The sequence below is a fragment of the Thamnophis sirtalis genome, unplaced genomic scaffold (genome assembly GCF_051295495.1).
Source record: "Thamnophis sirtalis isolate CommonGarterSnake01/CBP01778 unplaced genomic scaffold, rThaSir2_p1.2 scaffold_3, whole genome shotgun sequence".
NCBI classification, from domain to species: domain Eukaryota; kingdom Metazoa; phylum Chordata; class Lepidosauria; order Squamata; family Natricidae; genus Thamnophis; species Thamnophis sirtalis.
Genome location: NW_028261383.1, coordinates 104,844,403 through 104,858,557, shown reverse-complemented (window position 1 = coordinate 104,858,557; position 14,155 = coordinate 104,844,403). Strand labels below are relative to the sequence as shown.

At 36.7% G+C, this 14,155-nt stretch overlaps 2 protein-coding genes across 3 annotated transcripts in view; one reads left to right on the top strand and one right to left on the bottom strand.

The window, feature by feature from the left end:
- KCNIP1 (potassium voltage-gated channel interacting protein 1) overlaps positions 1-14,155 on the top strand; it is a 362,011-nt gene that overhangs the window by 303,952 nt on the left and 43,904 nt on the right. The gene's annotated exons all lie outside the window — the stretch shown is intronic.
- On the bottom strand, positions 9,389-10,411 carry LOC148048091 (uncharacterized). Its single transcript, XM_087707829.1, has one exon. It carries the CDS (start codon positions 10,394-10,396, stop codon positions 9,389-9,391), a length of 1,008 nt encoding a protein of 335 aa, XP_087563955.1. The 5' UTR covers positions 10,397-10,411.

Below are 14,155 nucleotides of genomic sequence, written 5' to 3'. Positions count from 1 at the left end.
GCAGTTCAGCGGTTCTAAACTCACTGGCTCAAGGTTGACTCAGCCTTCCATCCTTCCGAGGTGGGTAAAATGAGGACCTGGATTGTTGGGGGCGATATGCTGACTCTGTAAACCGCTTAGAGAGGGCTGAAAGACCTATGAAGCGGTATATAAGTCTAACTGCTATTGCTATTGCTATTGAAGGCAATGTTATATTTCTGTCTCTGGAAAGAGATCTTATCACCCGACTGAGTCATAAAAGAAAATATTAGCCAGCATAGCTTCTGAATTGCTAGATTTATAGGATCTTTTTGTTTGGCTGAATAATAAGAGACAATAAAACAGCTTTGCTGAGCACTTGAGACTTTAATCCATTTTCTTTCAGGAGTCAGTGACAATGTAGCACTACACACTGTCTGATTCTGATCTTATTTACCGCAATATAAACAGAGGGATATAATGTCTGTTTATAAAAAAGACAGAATAGGGCAAGGTGTGTTTTGTTCCAAATGTCTTCTTTTCATTTTTTTCCAAGCTATGGGCCAGATTAGATGACATGCTGTTTAGAAATCTCTTGGTGTTTCTGCATTTCAGTTTAAGATTTGATCAGAGTTATACATCAAAAATTACAGTAATAAAAAGGATACCATGCAGAGACTAGAAAACCTCTGTCCTACCCGAACACAAAATGCTTGGACACATTTAGATGTATAAAATAACCTTCATGTATTGGTGATGATTTATAAAAAACCTTTAAAGTTAATTAAGTTCAATGTTAATCATCTTCAACTATTAGGCAAAGGGGAAAAAAAGATTAAAAGACCCCATCACTGATTGAATGGATAGATCAAAGCTTCTTTATATTTTTATTTATTTTCTTTGTATATTTATTTATTTTTACATGATAGCTGAATTCACTTAACACGCCTTAACGGGAATTGGTTAATTACAGTATGAAAATAGCTTCTGTCCATGTTGCTATATAATCACATCAGAATGTTAACTAATATTTAGCCTTGTTTTTTTTTCATTTTGTTCAAAATCAACCTATATATAGCTGATTTTTCACCTAGCAGTTGTAGTGACCCTTGGTTAATTTTAACTCTGATTCATATGTGTTTGTTAGTACATTATATGAATCCAGCCTGCCTGGTTATTTTATGGTCAGTGCACTGTGTGAACCCAGAAAATGGGTTAATTCCAGCATGAAAGTTGTGCAAATTTAGGCTGTCTCTTTTAAATGTTTACTTGCAATTCAGAAACAGCCACTTCAACATATCAGTAAAACTCTACATTAAACTACAAAATGCTCAAGAGAACCATAAACTTTAATTAGGAGGTCAATCAGCTAAATGTTTATAATTAATCAGTGAAATTCAGTTTTAATTGGAGAGGTGAGGATTTATAGGCACATTTGTTTCTTGTTTAAGGCTATTTACATTCTTTATTACTACTATTCTACTGTTTAAAGGGATTTAGAAAAGTATCCAAAGGAATACATGGAATCTTCTTGTATTCTTTATTCTTGGCAAGTGTTACATTGCCTGAGAATAAGAGTGTGATGCAGAGATCTGGGCTGGAAAGGAAAAATGGATTCAGAGCAGACATGACCATGCATATGATCCCCTGATAAAAACATGTTAAAGTGCTATGCATTTCCAAGAATTTTTATTTAAGGTGTCTCCAATACCAGAGGTGGGTTCTTACTGGTTCACATCAGTTTGGGCGAATCAGTAGTGATAATTTGGCCTGGGTCGCAGAACCGGCAGCAACCCAGGCTGGCCGCCCCCCTCCCCCAAACCAGTTCCTTGGTCTCCACTGCCATTGCCAGCATGTTTTTTATTAGTATTTCATAGTCTTTGCACATGCACAGAATAATTGAAGTGAACTGTGCACATGGGTACAGCATGCATCTGGCATCCGCATGTGAAGTGAACTGGTACCAACACAAGTAGGAATCCACCCCTGTCCAACATACATATGTTTTCCCTTTTAAGTGCTTCACAACACTGGTATAGAATAGATTTGGTTATTAAAGAATGTAATGCTTCATTCTCTCTACCCAAAAGATATTTATACTGAGTTTTATAACTGATTACCTGAAATCAATTAAAAATTATTTCCTGCATAGACAGTCCTCACTTAACAAGACCAATTGTGATGGCAACACCATCACTAAACAGCACAATCTCTAAGTGAGTTATCATGTGCCTATGATAGACTTATGACCTCACTTCCATTACAGTTTTAAGTGAGACATTATGCGACCACAACTTGCTATTTTACTGCTAGATTCTCCATTGACTCTCCTTGTTGGAAGCTGGGTGTAAAACAAGCCTATGGTGATCACATCATTGTGAAACACCAATGATCATAAACACACACACACACACCTAGTATGAAGCACTGAAATCAATCACATGACCCAGGGATGCTGCAATGGTTTAAACTGTGAGGACCAGTCACAAATCTATTCTTTCAGCATTGTCCTAACTTTGAACACTTGCTAAAAGAAAGCAGTTTTAAGAAGGGCACCTGTATTGAGAATTAATGTTACTATTCAATATTCATACCATCATTCAGACAGAATATCATAACAAATTAAGTATAAAAGAGAAATACAATGCAATTAGCCTACCTGTAATAAACATTCACCCCTAGATTGTAAAATAGAGTATGCTAATTCAAACTACATGCAGATGAACATATTTGGTTGTATGGCTACCTAAATGCTTCTTTCATTTTTACTTTTGCTATTGGCTAACAAATGCCTTACCAGCTAGAATTCATTATCTTCTTTCATTACATAAAATGTAAGAAGTTAGCATTGGAAGTCCCAAATACTGCTAATTATACTGCTGTGACTTCACTAAGAAAACCCAGACACTTTTAAATAAGAAATATGGACCTTTTCATTTATCCCAGAAGGATCCAAACTAAAGAGAAAGAAAGCAAATGAAGTTTTGTTCTTCATACAGTATTTTTTCCTGTAGTAAATAGTTTCAGAGTGATAATCTTTTTGTGCAGCATGAAATATAATAATTTATATTGCTTTTTGGGGGCAACCAAATGAAAATAAGCATAATTTTTAAAAGGGAAATCATAAGTAATAGGCAATGAAAGATGTTTTATAATCCACATGTTTTAAGTAACTGGTAATCCCTTAAAGCATGGTGAAAAACACACATTTCCCCCCAGCCTTCATCATCTCGAAGATTACAGTATTAAAATCCAGCAGCAAAATGTCAAAATAAAACTGCTATTTCCTTCTGACCACAATGAAAAGTGAATGGAAAATAAGTTTAAGATCCATCTAACATCATTCCCCAGCCCTCCCCTTCAATATTTTTTCAGGTGTCTTCATGGCATCATCATCAACCCGACACCTGCATATCCCTAATACTGATAAACAAAATTGCTTGCCTTATTCTAAAGCAAACAGAATCATTTCTATAAAGATCAATTAAACAACCTGAAAATATTGAGGCATGCATGCTATTTCAGATAAAGACTGGTCAAATCCCATGTCCACTCCATCCCTTTAATTAAAAGGTGAAATTATGCATAAACCATCTCCCTCTATTTTTCTTAATCTTGTAACTGTCTGAAAAAGTTGGCGTAGGTTTGATGAGATTATTGAGGAAATGAGGACTTTTAACAGTAGAATTATGTATAATCCAACAAGGTGGCCAAATGCTGATCATGTTTCTTGTTCTATTTCTATTTTTAAAAGAAAAGCCAAATCATTTAGCTGGTTTGACAGAGTTTGGCAGTTCTCCTGCCATTCATTTTGCAAATCTTCTCAGAATTCCTCTGGGCAATGTTTTGTCTACTTGGAGCAGTGACTTAGCTTTCTTTTTTGAAAATGAAGGGATTGAGTATATGTTTCCAGGTAACAAATCATTGGATGACTTGCAACATTTTCTAAAACCCTATCCAAAGGATAATCATTCTATCTCTAGGGTTTGGGTAAAATTTTCACAACCCCAGAAAACGTAGAGTCTTCACCATGTCAACAACTCATGTAGTAGCCAAGATGCCAGCAAAATGGAGAAAAAAGTAATCATACAATTAAATTTAGAATAGCAGTCCCTGCTTCAGTATAGAATGCCAAATATAGAATGCTGATAATTCATTGAGGAAAGTTTATTGGAGTTAATCTACTTTACATCACAGAACAGTTGAGATGGTCATCACAGGAAGGGAGGGAAGGAGGGAGGGAGGGAGGGAGAGAGGGAGGGAGGGAGGAAGGAAGGGAAGGAAGGAAGGAATCTAATTCAGCACTAGATTTCCTGAATTACCAGAGTAGATGATGGGGCTATCTATCTATCTATCTATCTATCTATCTATCTATCTATCTATCTATCTATCTATCTATCTATCTATCTATCTATCTATCATCTATCTATCTATCTATCTATCTATCTATCTATCTATCTATCTATCTAATCTATCTAAATGACTGTATGTGTGTATAACTCTGGAACGCCTCGAGCAATTTCAATCAAACCTGGTTTACAGATGACTTCCTCTTTGCAAACAAATACTGTGAAGATAAGATACCCCTAACACCTCTCGGGATGTGTATATTCTGTTTAGATATAGCTGTTATGTCTTAAAATGGCTTCTACTGTACAGTGCAATGGAGTTGCCATGGTAACAGCTTCACAGTACTCCACAAGGGGGCTCCCTCTGATAAGAGCAAAAATCCAACATTAGAAAGTATGTTTGGTCCGGACATTTTCCCCCTATAAATAAATACCCGAGCAATGACAAGTTATCAACTAGTCTCCTAACTTGGCTGATTTGTTTCATTATATAGATCTTTTAATTTCAGAGCAACAAATCAGAGATACCTAGCTACCCTAAGAAAATGAGGATGAAAAGTTCAACCCTATAAAATATGAAAATCATGTCATTCCTCTTCTTTTTCTATAGCTTTCTAGGAATCTGTCATTTCATATGATAAATAACAGTTTTGTGAGCTACTTAAGTACTGTGTGACTTTAAAGAATAATGATGGAATGCTTGCATTTGTATTATGGGTAACTGACAACTTTGAAGTCCAGTAGATCTCTATAGACTATAGAGGTTATGATCAGGGTCAGGGGTTTAACACATTTGCATCTCCTCAATAAATAAACCAAAGAAAAACAAATCAAAACTTGAACTAAGAAATTATGTCACCTCCTTGCCTTTACAAGGAAAATTGTAGTTCGTCATGAAGAGCTCTTTGAGGCAAAACTTAGCTACCACACAAATGGATGACAAGTAGTGTTTATTTGTAAACTTACTTTTGTGATTTAAGGGAAAACATATTATAAGAGTAACCTGCAGCCAATAACAACTTTTACTTCATAAGGCTTTTCTTCTATTTAGTTCTACTTTGCTTATAGTTCTTGCCAGCCTTCTGCTGATGTTGCTGATTACTATAAATATCACTGTTTTTGCTGGCTAATCACTGCAAATCTAATGCTGTAGAAATTGCAACATAATCCTTTCATTTCCTTCCCCACTTGTGTATTATCTCTTTACTAATGTGAATCTTCATCCAATTGTTCATAAATAATAATAATTATTATTATTATACAATTGTATCACAGCAGCCAGTTGTTTCGCCGGATTTGGCATTGGTTACTAGTCGGGCCCCACCCAGGGGCCTAGGATGTCGTAACGTATTTTCGTAATATGCGTGCAGATCCAAGCAGTGCGGCTTTTTGCATTTGACTGATGGTGATTTTGTCAATTTTTAACTGTTTTAAATGTAATTCCAGTGCTTTTGGAATAGCACCCAGTGTGCCAATTACCACTGGAATTACCACTGCTGGTTTGTGCCATAGTCATTGAATTTCGATTTTTAAGTCCTGGTATCTTGCGATTTTTTCATGTTCCTTCTCGGCGACCCTGCTATCACCTGGTATTGCGATGTCTATGATTGTGACCTTATTTTTCTCAACCAGTGTGATGTCTGGTGTATTATGCGCCAGTATTTTGTCGGTTTGTATACGGAAATCCCACAAGATCTTGACCATCTGATTTTTGGTGACTTTTTCAGGCTGATGTTCCCACCAGTTTGTTGCTGTTTTAATATTATAATTTTTACACAAATTCCAATGGATCATTTGTGCTACTGAATTGTGCTGCAATTTATAGTCAGTCTGCGCGATTTTTTTACAGCAGCTGAGTATGTGATCAACAGTTTCATCAGCTTCTTTGCAAAGTCTGCATTTGGCATCATCAGAGGATTTTTCGATTTTGGCCTTAATGGCATTTGTGCGGATAGCTTGTTCTTGCGCAGCCAGGATTAGTGACTCTGTTTCTTTCTTTAATGTACCTGTTTTTAACCATAACCAAGTTTGTTCACTGTCCACTTTATCTTTTATTTTTTCCAGAAATTGGCCATGCAGTGCTTTGTTCTGCCAACTCTCCATTCTTGATTTTATCACATCTTTTCTGTATTCTTGTTTTGTCTGTTGGGCCTTCAGTAGATTTTTGTTCTTTACTTCGATTAATAGATGTTCTTGACTTTCTTTTAAATAATCAGCCAGTGCATGTTTTTCCTCTTCAATTGTTTGCTTCACTTGTAATAATCCTCTGCCCCCTGATTTTCGGGGCAGATATAGTCTATCAGTATCACCACGTGGATGTAAACTGTAGTGCATTGTCATTAGTTTCCTGGTTTTTCGGTCCAAAAGGTCCAAATCAGCTTGTGTCCAGTTAACTATGCCAGCTGTGTATCTTATAACTGGTATTGCCCAGGTATTTATGGCCTTGATTGTATTTCCACCATTCAATTTAGATTTCAAAATTTTCCTAACTCTGTTGGTGTACTCTCGCCTGACAATAGTTTTTACTTCTCCATGCTTGATGTTATCCAACTGCAGAATGCCTAAGTATTTGTAGGCTTCATTTTCTTTGCATTTAATTAGTTGGCCATTGGGCATTTCAATTCCCTCAGATGCAGTGATTTTGCCCCTTTTTATGGATACAGTGGCGCATTTTTCCATGCCAAACTGCATTGAAATATCGGTGCTGAATACTCGGACTGTATTTGTCAATGATTGGATTTCTATTTCTGACTTTCCATAGAGTTTCAAATCATCCATATATAGTAAATGCGAAATTTTTTCAGCTTTTTTGGCTGTTTGGTAGCCTAATTTCATTTTTTTTAAGATTACTGATAGTGGGATCATTGCGATGATGAAGAGAAGAGGTGAAAGTGAATCACCCTGGAAAATTCCTCGCTTGATATTAACCATTCCGTAGCTCTCATTCCCTACTGCCAACTCAGTTCTCCATTGTTTCATTGCCTTTTCAGTAAAGGATGTAATATTTTTGCTAATGCCAGTTGTTTCTAAGCATTTTATGATCCAACTATGTGGCAGTGAGTCAAATGCCTTTTTGTAATCAATCCAGACCATATTCAAGTTCGTTTTTCTGTTCTTACAATTTTCTAATATCATTTTATCAATTAGAAGCTGATCTTTTGTGCCCCTGCTCCTTCTTTTGTTGCCTTTTTGCTCTACTGGCAAGATGTTGTTTGTTTCCAAATAATCCATCATGTTATCTGCAATAATGCCTGTGAGTAATTTGAAGGTTGTTGGCAAGCATGTTATTGGTCTATAGTTTTCAGGTGTTGTTCCTTTAGTTGGATCTTTCTGAATCAAGTATGTTTTTCCAGTTGTCAACCATTCATCAATTTGGCCCTTTTGTAAAATTTCATTCAGTTGCCTGGCTAATATTGCATGTAAACTGGTCAGATATTTGAGCCAGAAACCATGTAATTGGTCCTTTCCAGGTGATGTCCAATTCTTTACCTTTTTAACTCGATTTTTGATCATCTCAGTTGTTATTTCTAATACTTGCATTTGTTTGTTGCCAATGCTTTTCTCAAAGTCATGTATCCACTTTGCTTCCTTGTTGTAGTCCTTTGCATTTTCCCACAATTCTTTCCAGAATTCAACTGTGGCCTGCTTTTCTGGTTTTTCACTTTTGGTGTCATGATTCACATTAAGACTTTGATAAAAACACCGTTGGTCTGATCGAAATTGCTGATTTTGTTTATATTGGATGATTCGTGCCTCATATCTTTCAATTTTTCTAGCTGTTGCTGTTATCTGCTGTTTTACAATCTCTACAGCTTCATTGATGTTTCTTGTATCCAATCTATATCTTCTGATTAGCCGATCTATGATTTTGTTGTTTTTAAGCCGTTGCTCATGCATGTTCTTTAAGTTACTAGCATCTGCCCTTAATTTTTTGATTTTTTGTTCTAAACGGATTTTCCACTTTGGCTTTGATGTTTTTTCTGTTGTGTGACTAGGTACTTTAATTTTAATGCCTAGTTCATTAGTGACTATTACAGCTGCGCTGTACATTAACTGGTTTGTTTCCAAGATGGATCCCGGTTCAATTGTTGAAAACACTGCATTAACCATTTTCATGATAGGGGCCAAAATTTTCTTAGGCACAGTTTTTAGTGATGGTAAACATTGCCTTTCCTCATTAAGCAGAAAATGCTCCATGATCTTATCCTTCAATTCTTTTTGTTTTTGAGTTAGTTCATCAGTTGGTTCAATGATAACTGGTTCTAGTGGTGGTGATGTTGTTTCCTCCCCGAGAGCTTCTTCTGGGAGTTCTACTATAGTGTCTTTAGTTGTGTCTTGAATATCAGTTATTTCCGCTTGTGATATTGTTTTTGGGGTTTTGCAATTTGCCTGAATTTCCTCATGTTCAACTTCACTAAACACTTTATTCCGTATAATAAATCGCCTTTGATCTGCTAGTCGTTGTTCACTAACATTTGAATGTGGATATTGTTGTTTCCATAATTCATACATTCGCTTTAAATAGCCTCTTTTTTCTGGCTCTGAGTTATAGTAACAGGCCATTAGGGCACGGTTTTCATCTGCACTATATTTTTGTCGTTTTGTTGGCTGGTCCACTTGTAGCCCACTTGTCGACGGATGTCCAGGGACCCCAACATCCACCGCGGCCCTTGTTAACCCGCGACGACCGATGCAGTATGGAATTCTTATTTGTTTTTTTCACCATATTGTATGGGTTGGCGGGGGTTTTTTTACGGGACCAGATGCCAACCTGACCCCAACCTTCCTCCTTTCTCATCCGGGCTTGGGACCGGCAACGGCGGAGTTATCACAGCGGCCAGTTGTTTCGCCAGATTTGGCATTGATTACTAGTCGGGCCCCACCCAGGGGCCTAGGACGTCGTAACGTATTTTCGTAATATACGTGCAGATCCAAGCAGTGCGGCTTTTTGCATTTGACTGATGGTGATTTTGTCAATTTTTAACCGTTTTAATTACTATTATTATTGTACAATTGTATCACAGCGGCCAGTTGTTTCGCCGGATTTGGCATTGGTTACTAGTCGGGCCCCACCCAGGGGCCTAGGACGTCGTAACGTATTTTCGTAATATACGTGCAGATCCAAGCAGTGCAGCTTTTTGCATTTGACTGATGGTGATTTTCTCAATTTTTAACTGTTTTAAATGTAATTCCAGTGCTTTTGGAATAGCACCCAGTGTGCCAATTACCACTGGAATTACCACTGCTGGTTTGTGCCATAGTCGTTGAATTTCGATTTTTAAGTCCTGGTATCTTGCGATTTTTTCATGTTCCTTCTCGGCGACCCTGCTATCACCTGGTATTGCGATGTCTATGATTGTGACCTTATTTTTCTCAACCAGTGTGATGTCTGGTGTATTATGCGCCAGTATTTTGTCGGTTTGTATACGGAAATCCCACAAGATCTTGACCATCTGATTTTTGGTGACTTTTTCAGGCTGATGTTCCCACCAGTTTGTTGCTGTTTTAATATTATAATTTTTGCACAAATTCCAATGGATCATTTGTGCTACTGAATTGTGCCGCAATTTATAATCAGTCTGCGCGATTTTTTTACAGCAGCTGAGTATGTGATCAACAGTTTCATCAGCTTCTTTGCAAAGTCTGCATTTGGCATCATCAGAGGATTTTTCGATTTTGGCCTTAATGGCATTTGTGCGGATAGCTTGTTCTTGCGCAGCCAGGATTAGTGACTCTGTTTCTTTCTTTAATGTACCTGTTTTTAACCATAGCCAAGTTTGTTCCCTGTCCACTTTATCTTTTATTTTTTCCAGAAATTGACCATGCAGTGCTTTGTTCTGCCAACTCTCCATTCTTGACTTTATCACATCTTTTCTGTATTCTTGTTTTGTCTGTTGGGCCTTCAGTAGATTTTTGTTCTTTACTTCGATTAATAGATGTTCTTGACTTTCTTTTAAATAATCAGCCAGTGCATGTTTTTCTTCTTCAACTGTTTGCTTCACTTGTAATAATCCTCTGCCACCTGATTTTCGGGGCAGATATAGTCTATCAGTATCACCACGTGGATGTAAACTGTAGTGCATTGTCATTAGTTTCCTGGTTTTTCGGTCCAAAAGGTCCAAATCAGCTTGTGTCCAGTTAACTATGCCAGCTGTGTATCTTATAACTGGTATTGCCCAGGTATTTATGGCCTTGATTGTATTTCCACCATTCAATTTAGATTTCAAAATTTTCCTAACTCTGTTGGTGTACTCTCGTCTGACAATAGTTTTTACTTCTCCATGCTTGATGTTATCCAACTGCAGAATGCCTAAGTATTTGTAGGCTTCATTTTCTTTGCATTTAATTAGTTGGCCATTGGGCATTTCAATTCCCTCAGATGCAGTGATTTTGCCTCTTTTTATGGATACAGTGGTGCATTTTTCCATGCCAAACTGCATTGAAATATCGGTGCTGAATACTCGTACTGTATTTGTCAATGATTGGATTTCTATTTCTGACTTTCCATAGAGTTTCAAATCATCCATATATAGTAAATGCGAAATTTTTTCAGCTTTTTTGGCTGTTTGGTAGCCTAATTTCATTTTTTTTAAGATTACTGATAGTGGGATCATTGCGATGATGAAGAGAAGAGGTGAAAGTGAATCACCCTGGAAAATTCCTCGCTTGATATTAACCATTCCGTAGCTCTCATTCCCTACTGCCAACTCAGTTCTCCATTGTTTCATTGCCTTTTCAGTAAAGGATGTAATATTTTTGCTAATGCCAGTTGTTTCTAAGCATTTTATGATCCAACTATGTGGCAGTGAGTCAAATGCCTTTTTGTAATCAATCCAGACCATATTCAAGTTCGTTTTTCTGTTCTTACAATTTTCCAATATCATTTTATCAATTAGAAGCTGATCTTTTGTGCCCCTGCTCCTTCTTTTGTTGCCTTTTTGCTCTACTGGCAAGATGTTGTTTGTTTCCAAATAATCCATCATGTTATCTGCAATAATGCCTGTGAGTAATTTGAAGGTTGTTGGCAAGCATGTTATTGGTCTATAGTTTTCAGGTGTTGTTCCTTTAGTTGGATCTTTCTGAATCAAGTATGTTTTTCCAGTTGTCAACCATTCATCAATTTGGCCCTTTTGTAAAATTTCATTCAGTTGCCTGGCTAATATTGCATGTAAACTGGTCAGATATTTGAGCCAGAAACCATGTAATTGGTCCTTTCCAGGTGATGTCCAATTCTTTACCTTTTTAACTCGATTTTTGATCATCTCAGTTGTTATTTCTAATACTTGCATTTGTTTGTTGCCAATGCTTTTCTCAAAGTCATGTATCCACTTTGCTTCCTTGTTGTAGTCCTTTGCATTTTCCCACAATTCTTTCCAGAATTCAACTGTGGCCTGCTTTTCTGGTTTTTCACTTTTGGTGTCATGATTCACATTAAGACTTTGATAAAAACACCGTTAGTCTGATCGAAATTGCTGATTTTGTTTATATTGGATGATTCGTGCCTCACATCTTTCAATTTTTCTAGCTGTTGCTGTTATCTGCTGTTTTACAATCTCTACAGCTTCATTGATGTTTCTTGTATCCAATCTATATCTTCTGATTAGCCGATCTATGATTTTGTTGTTTTTAAGCCGTTGCTCATGCATGTTCTTTAAGTTACTAGCATTTGCCCTTAATTTTTTTATTTTTTGTTCTAAACGGATTTTCCACTTTGGCTTTGATGCTTTTTCTGTTGTATGACTAGGTACTTTAATTTTAATGCCTAGTTCATTAGTGACTATTACAGCTGCGCTGTACATTAACTGGTTTGTTTCCAAGATGGATCCCGGTTCAATTGTTGAAAACACTGCATTAACTATTTTCATGATAGGGGCCAAAATTTTCTTAGGCACGGTTTTTAGTGATGGTAAACGTTGCCTTTCCTCATTAAGCAGAAAATGCTCCATGATCTTATCCTTCAATTCTTTTTGTTTTTGAGTTAGTTCATCAGTTGGTTCAGTGATAACTGGTTCTAGTGGTGGTGGTGTTATTTCCTCCCCAAGAGCTTCTTCTGGGAGTTCTACTATAATGTCTTTAGTTGTGTCTTGAATATCAGTTATTTCCGCTTGTGATATTGTTTTTGGGGTTTTGCAATTTGCCTGAATTTCCCCATGTTCAACTTCACTAAACACTTTATTCCGTATAATAAATCGCCTTTGATCTGCTAGTCGTTGTTCACTAACATTTGAATCTGGATATTGTTGTTTCCATAATTCATACATTCGCTTTAAATAGCCTCTTTTTTCTGGCTCTGAGTTGTAGTAACAGGCCATTATGGCACGGTTTTCATCTGCACTATATTTTTGTCGTTTTGTTGACTGGTCCACTTGTAGCCCACTTGTCGACGGATGTCCAGGGACCCCAACATCCGCCGCGGCCCTTGTTAACCCGCGCGACGACCGATGCGGTATGGAATTCTTATTTGTTTTTTTCACCATATTGTATGGGTTGGCGGGGGGTTTTTTACGGGACCAGATGCCAACCTGATCCCAACCTTCCTCCTTTCTCATCCGGGCTTGGGACCGGCAATGGCGGAGTTACTATTATTATTATTATTATTATTATTATTATTATTATTATTATTATTATTAAATTTTTCCATTTTGTTTAGAGGTAAAAGTGATGCTTCTGAGACAGAAAAACCAATAGTAGTTACAATTCCCTTATCTTCCTACAATTAAGAATATGCGGCTCTTGTTCTTGCTCACTGTAATTGTTTCATTATTTTGTTGTTGCTTTAGCACTGGAGAAAGTTAGTGTTGGCTAACTTGAATATGTCGTCCTTTTTTGAAGTTGATAAATATAGCCACATGTGGGCTATCATGATTAATTTTAATAGCACATGTGCAAATTAACCAACGAGGTAATCCTTCTTACACCTAAGAAAAAGTGTCCTTTCCAAAATACAGTGGATTGGTTCACATACTACAAAAACATGATGGTTTAGGATTATGTCTCAGTAAGAGAAATATATGGCAAGAGTTCTGTATGGTTTGAGTAGTATTAATTTTAACAATACATGTGCATCTTTAGCAAGTTGCAGTTTGTAATATGAATGCAAAGTGACCAATTAAAGCCTTTAAGAATAGCAGAGAAGTCAGGCACATAACAATACAAACTTTTTCCCCCCTGCATTTGCCATCCTTTGTGTATACCTGGCGTTTCTTTCTTTTTTTTCATTTCTTTGTGTTTGATTAAATTGCTAATGCCCCTACTGAGAATGTTAATAGAATTTTTGTGCAATTCCAAAGTGGCTGTAAATTGCAACACATTCATGCAACGCCACAGGTTGCACTTGGATAAATGAAGCCTATAAACAAGACACAGGAGATCCGTATTATAGCTTTTAGAGAATTGGAAAAAGCTGGCTGTTATGGTCTAGAGAGAGAGAAAAAAAAATGGAGCGAAATTTCATATTCATAGCCCAGACCAAAAAGCCGTACTAAAGCAATACTAAACAACTGTATTTTCATAGCAGCATATTTCTGTATTATAAATTCAACACTGGGAAAAATGTGGCTTGTTATTCTGAGCAATTCTAACTAGTTCTACTTTTCTTTACAGGGTTTACCATTACTTAATTTGCAGGATTTTGACCTGAAACATGGACAGTAGATGCTCTTCGTCTCTTTTTTCTCCCTGCTTTATTGCTAAACATTTTATTTCTTATTAGGACAAGATGGACCATTTTTAGTTATTGACAGAACATTTGATCACTTTGGTTTTAAAAAAATATCAGAATTTATCAGAGATAGGCTTTCTTTGCAGGGGTCATTGTTCCTTTCTACTACTGACAAGAAACAGAAGAT

Coding starts and splice junctions, on each gene's coding strand:
- LOC148048091 (XM_087707829.1), bottom strand. CDS start 10,396: ATGACAATGCACTACAGTTTACATCCACGTGGTGATACTGATAGACTA.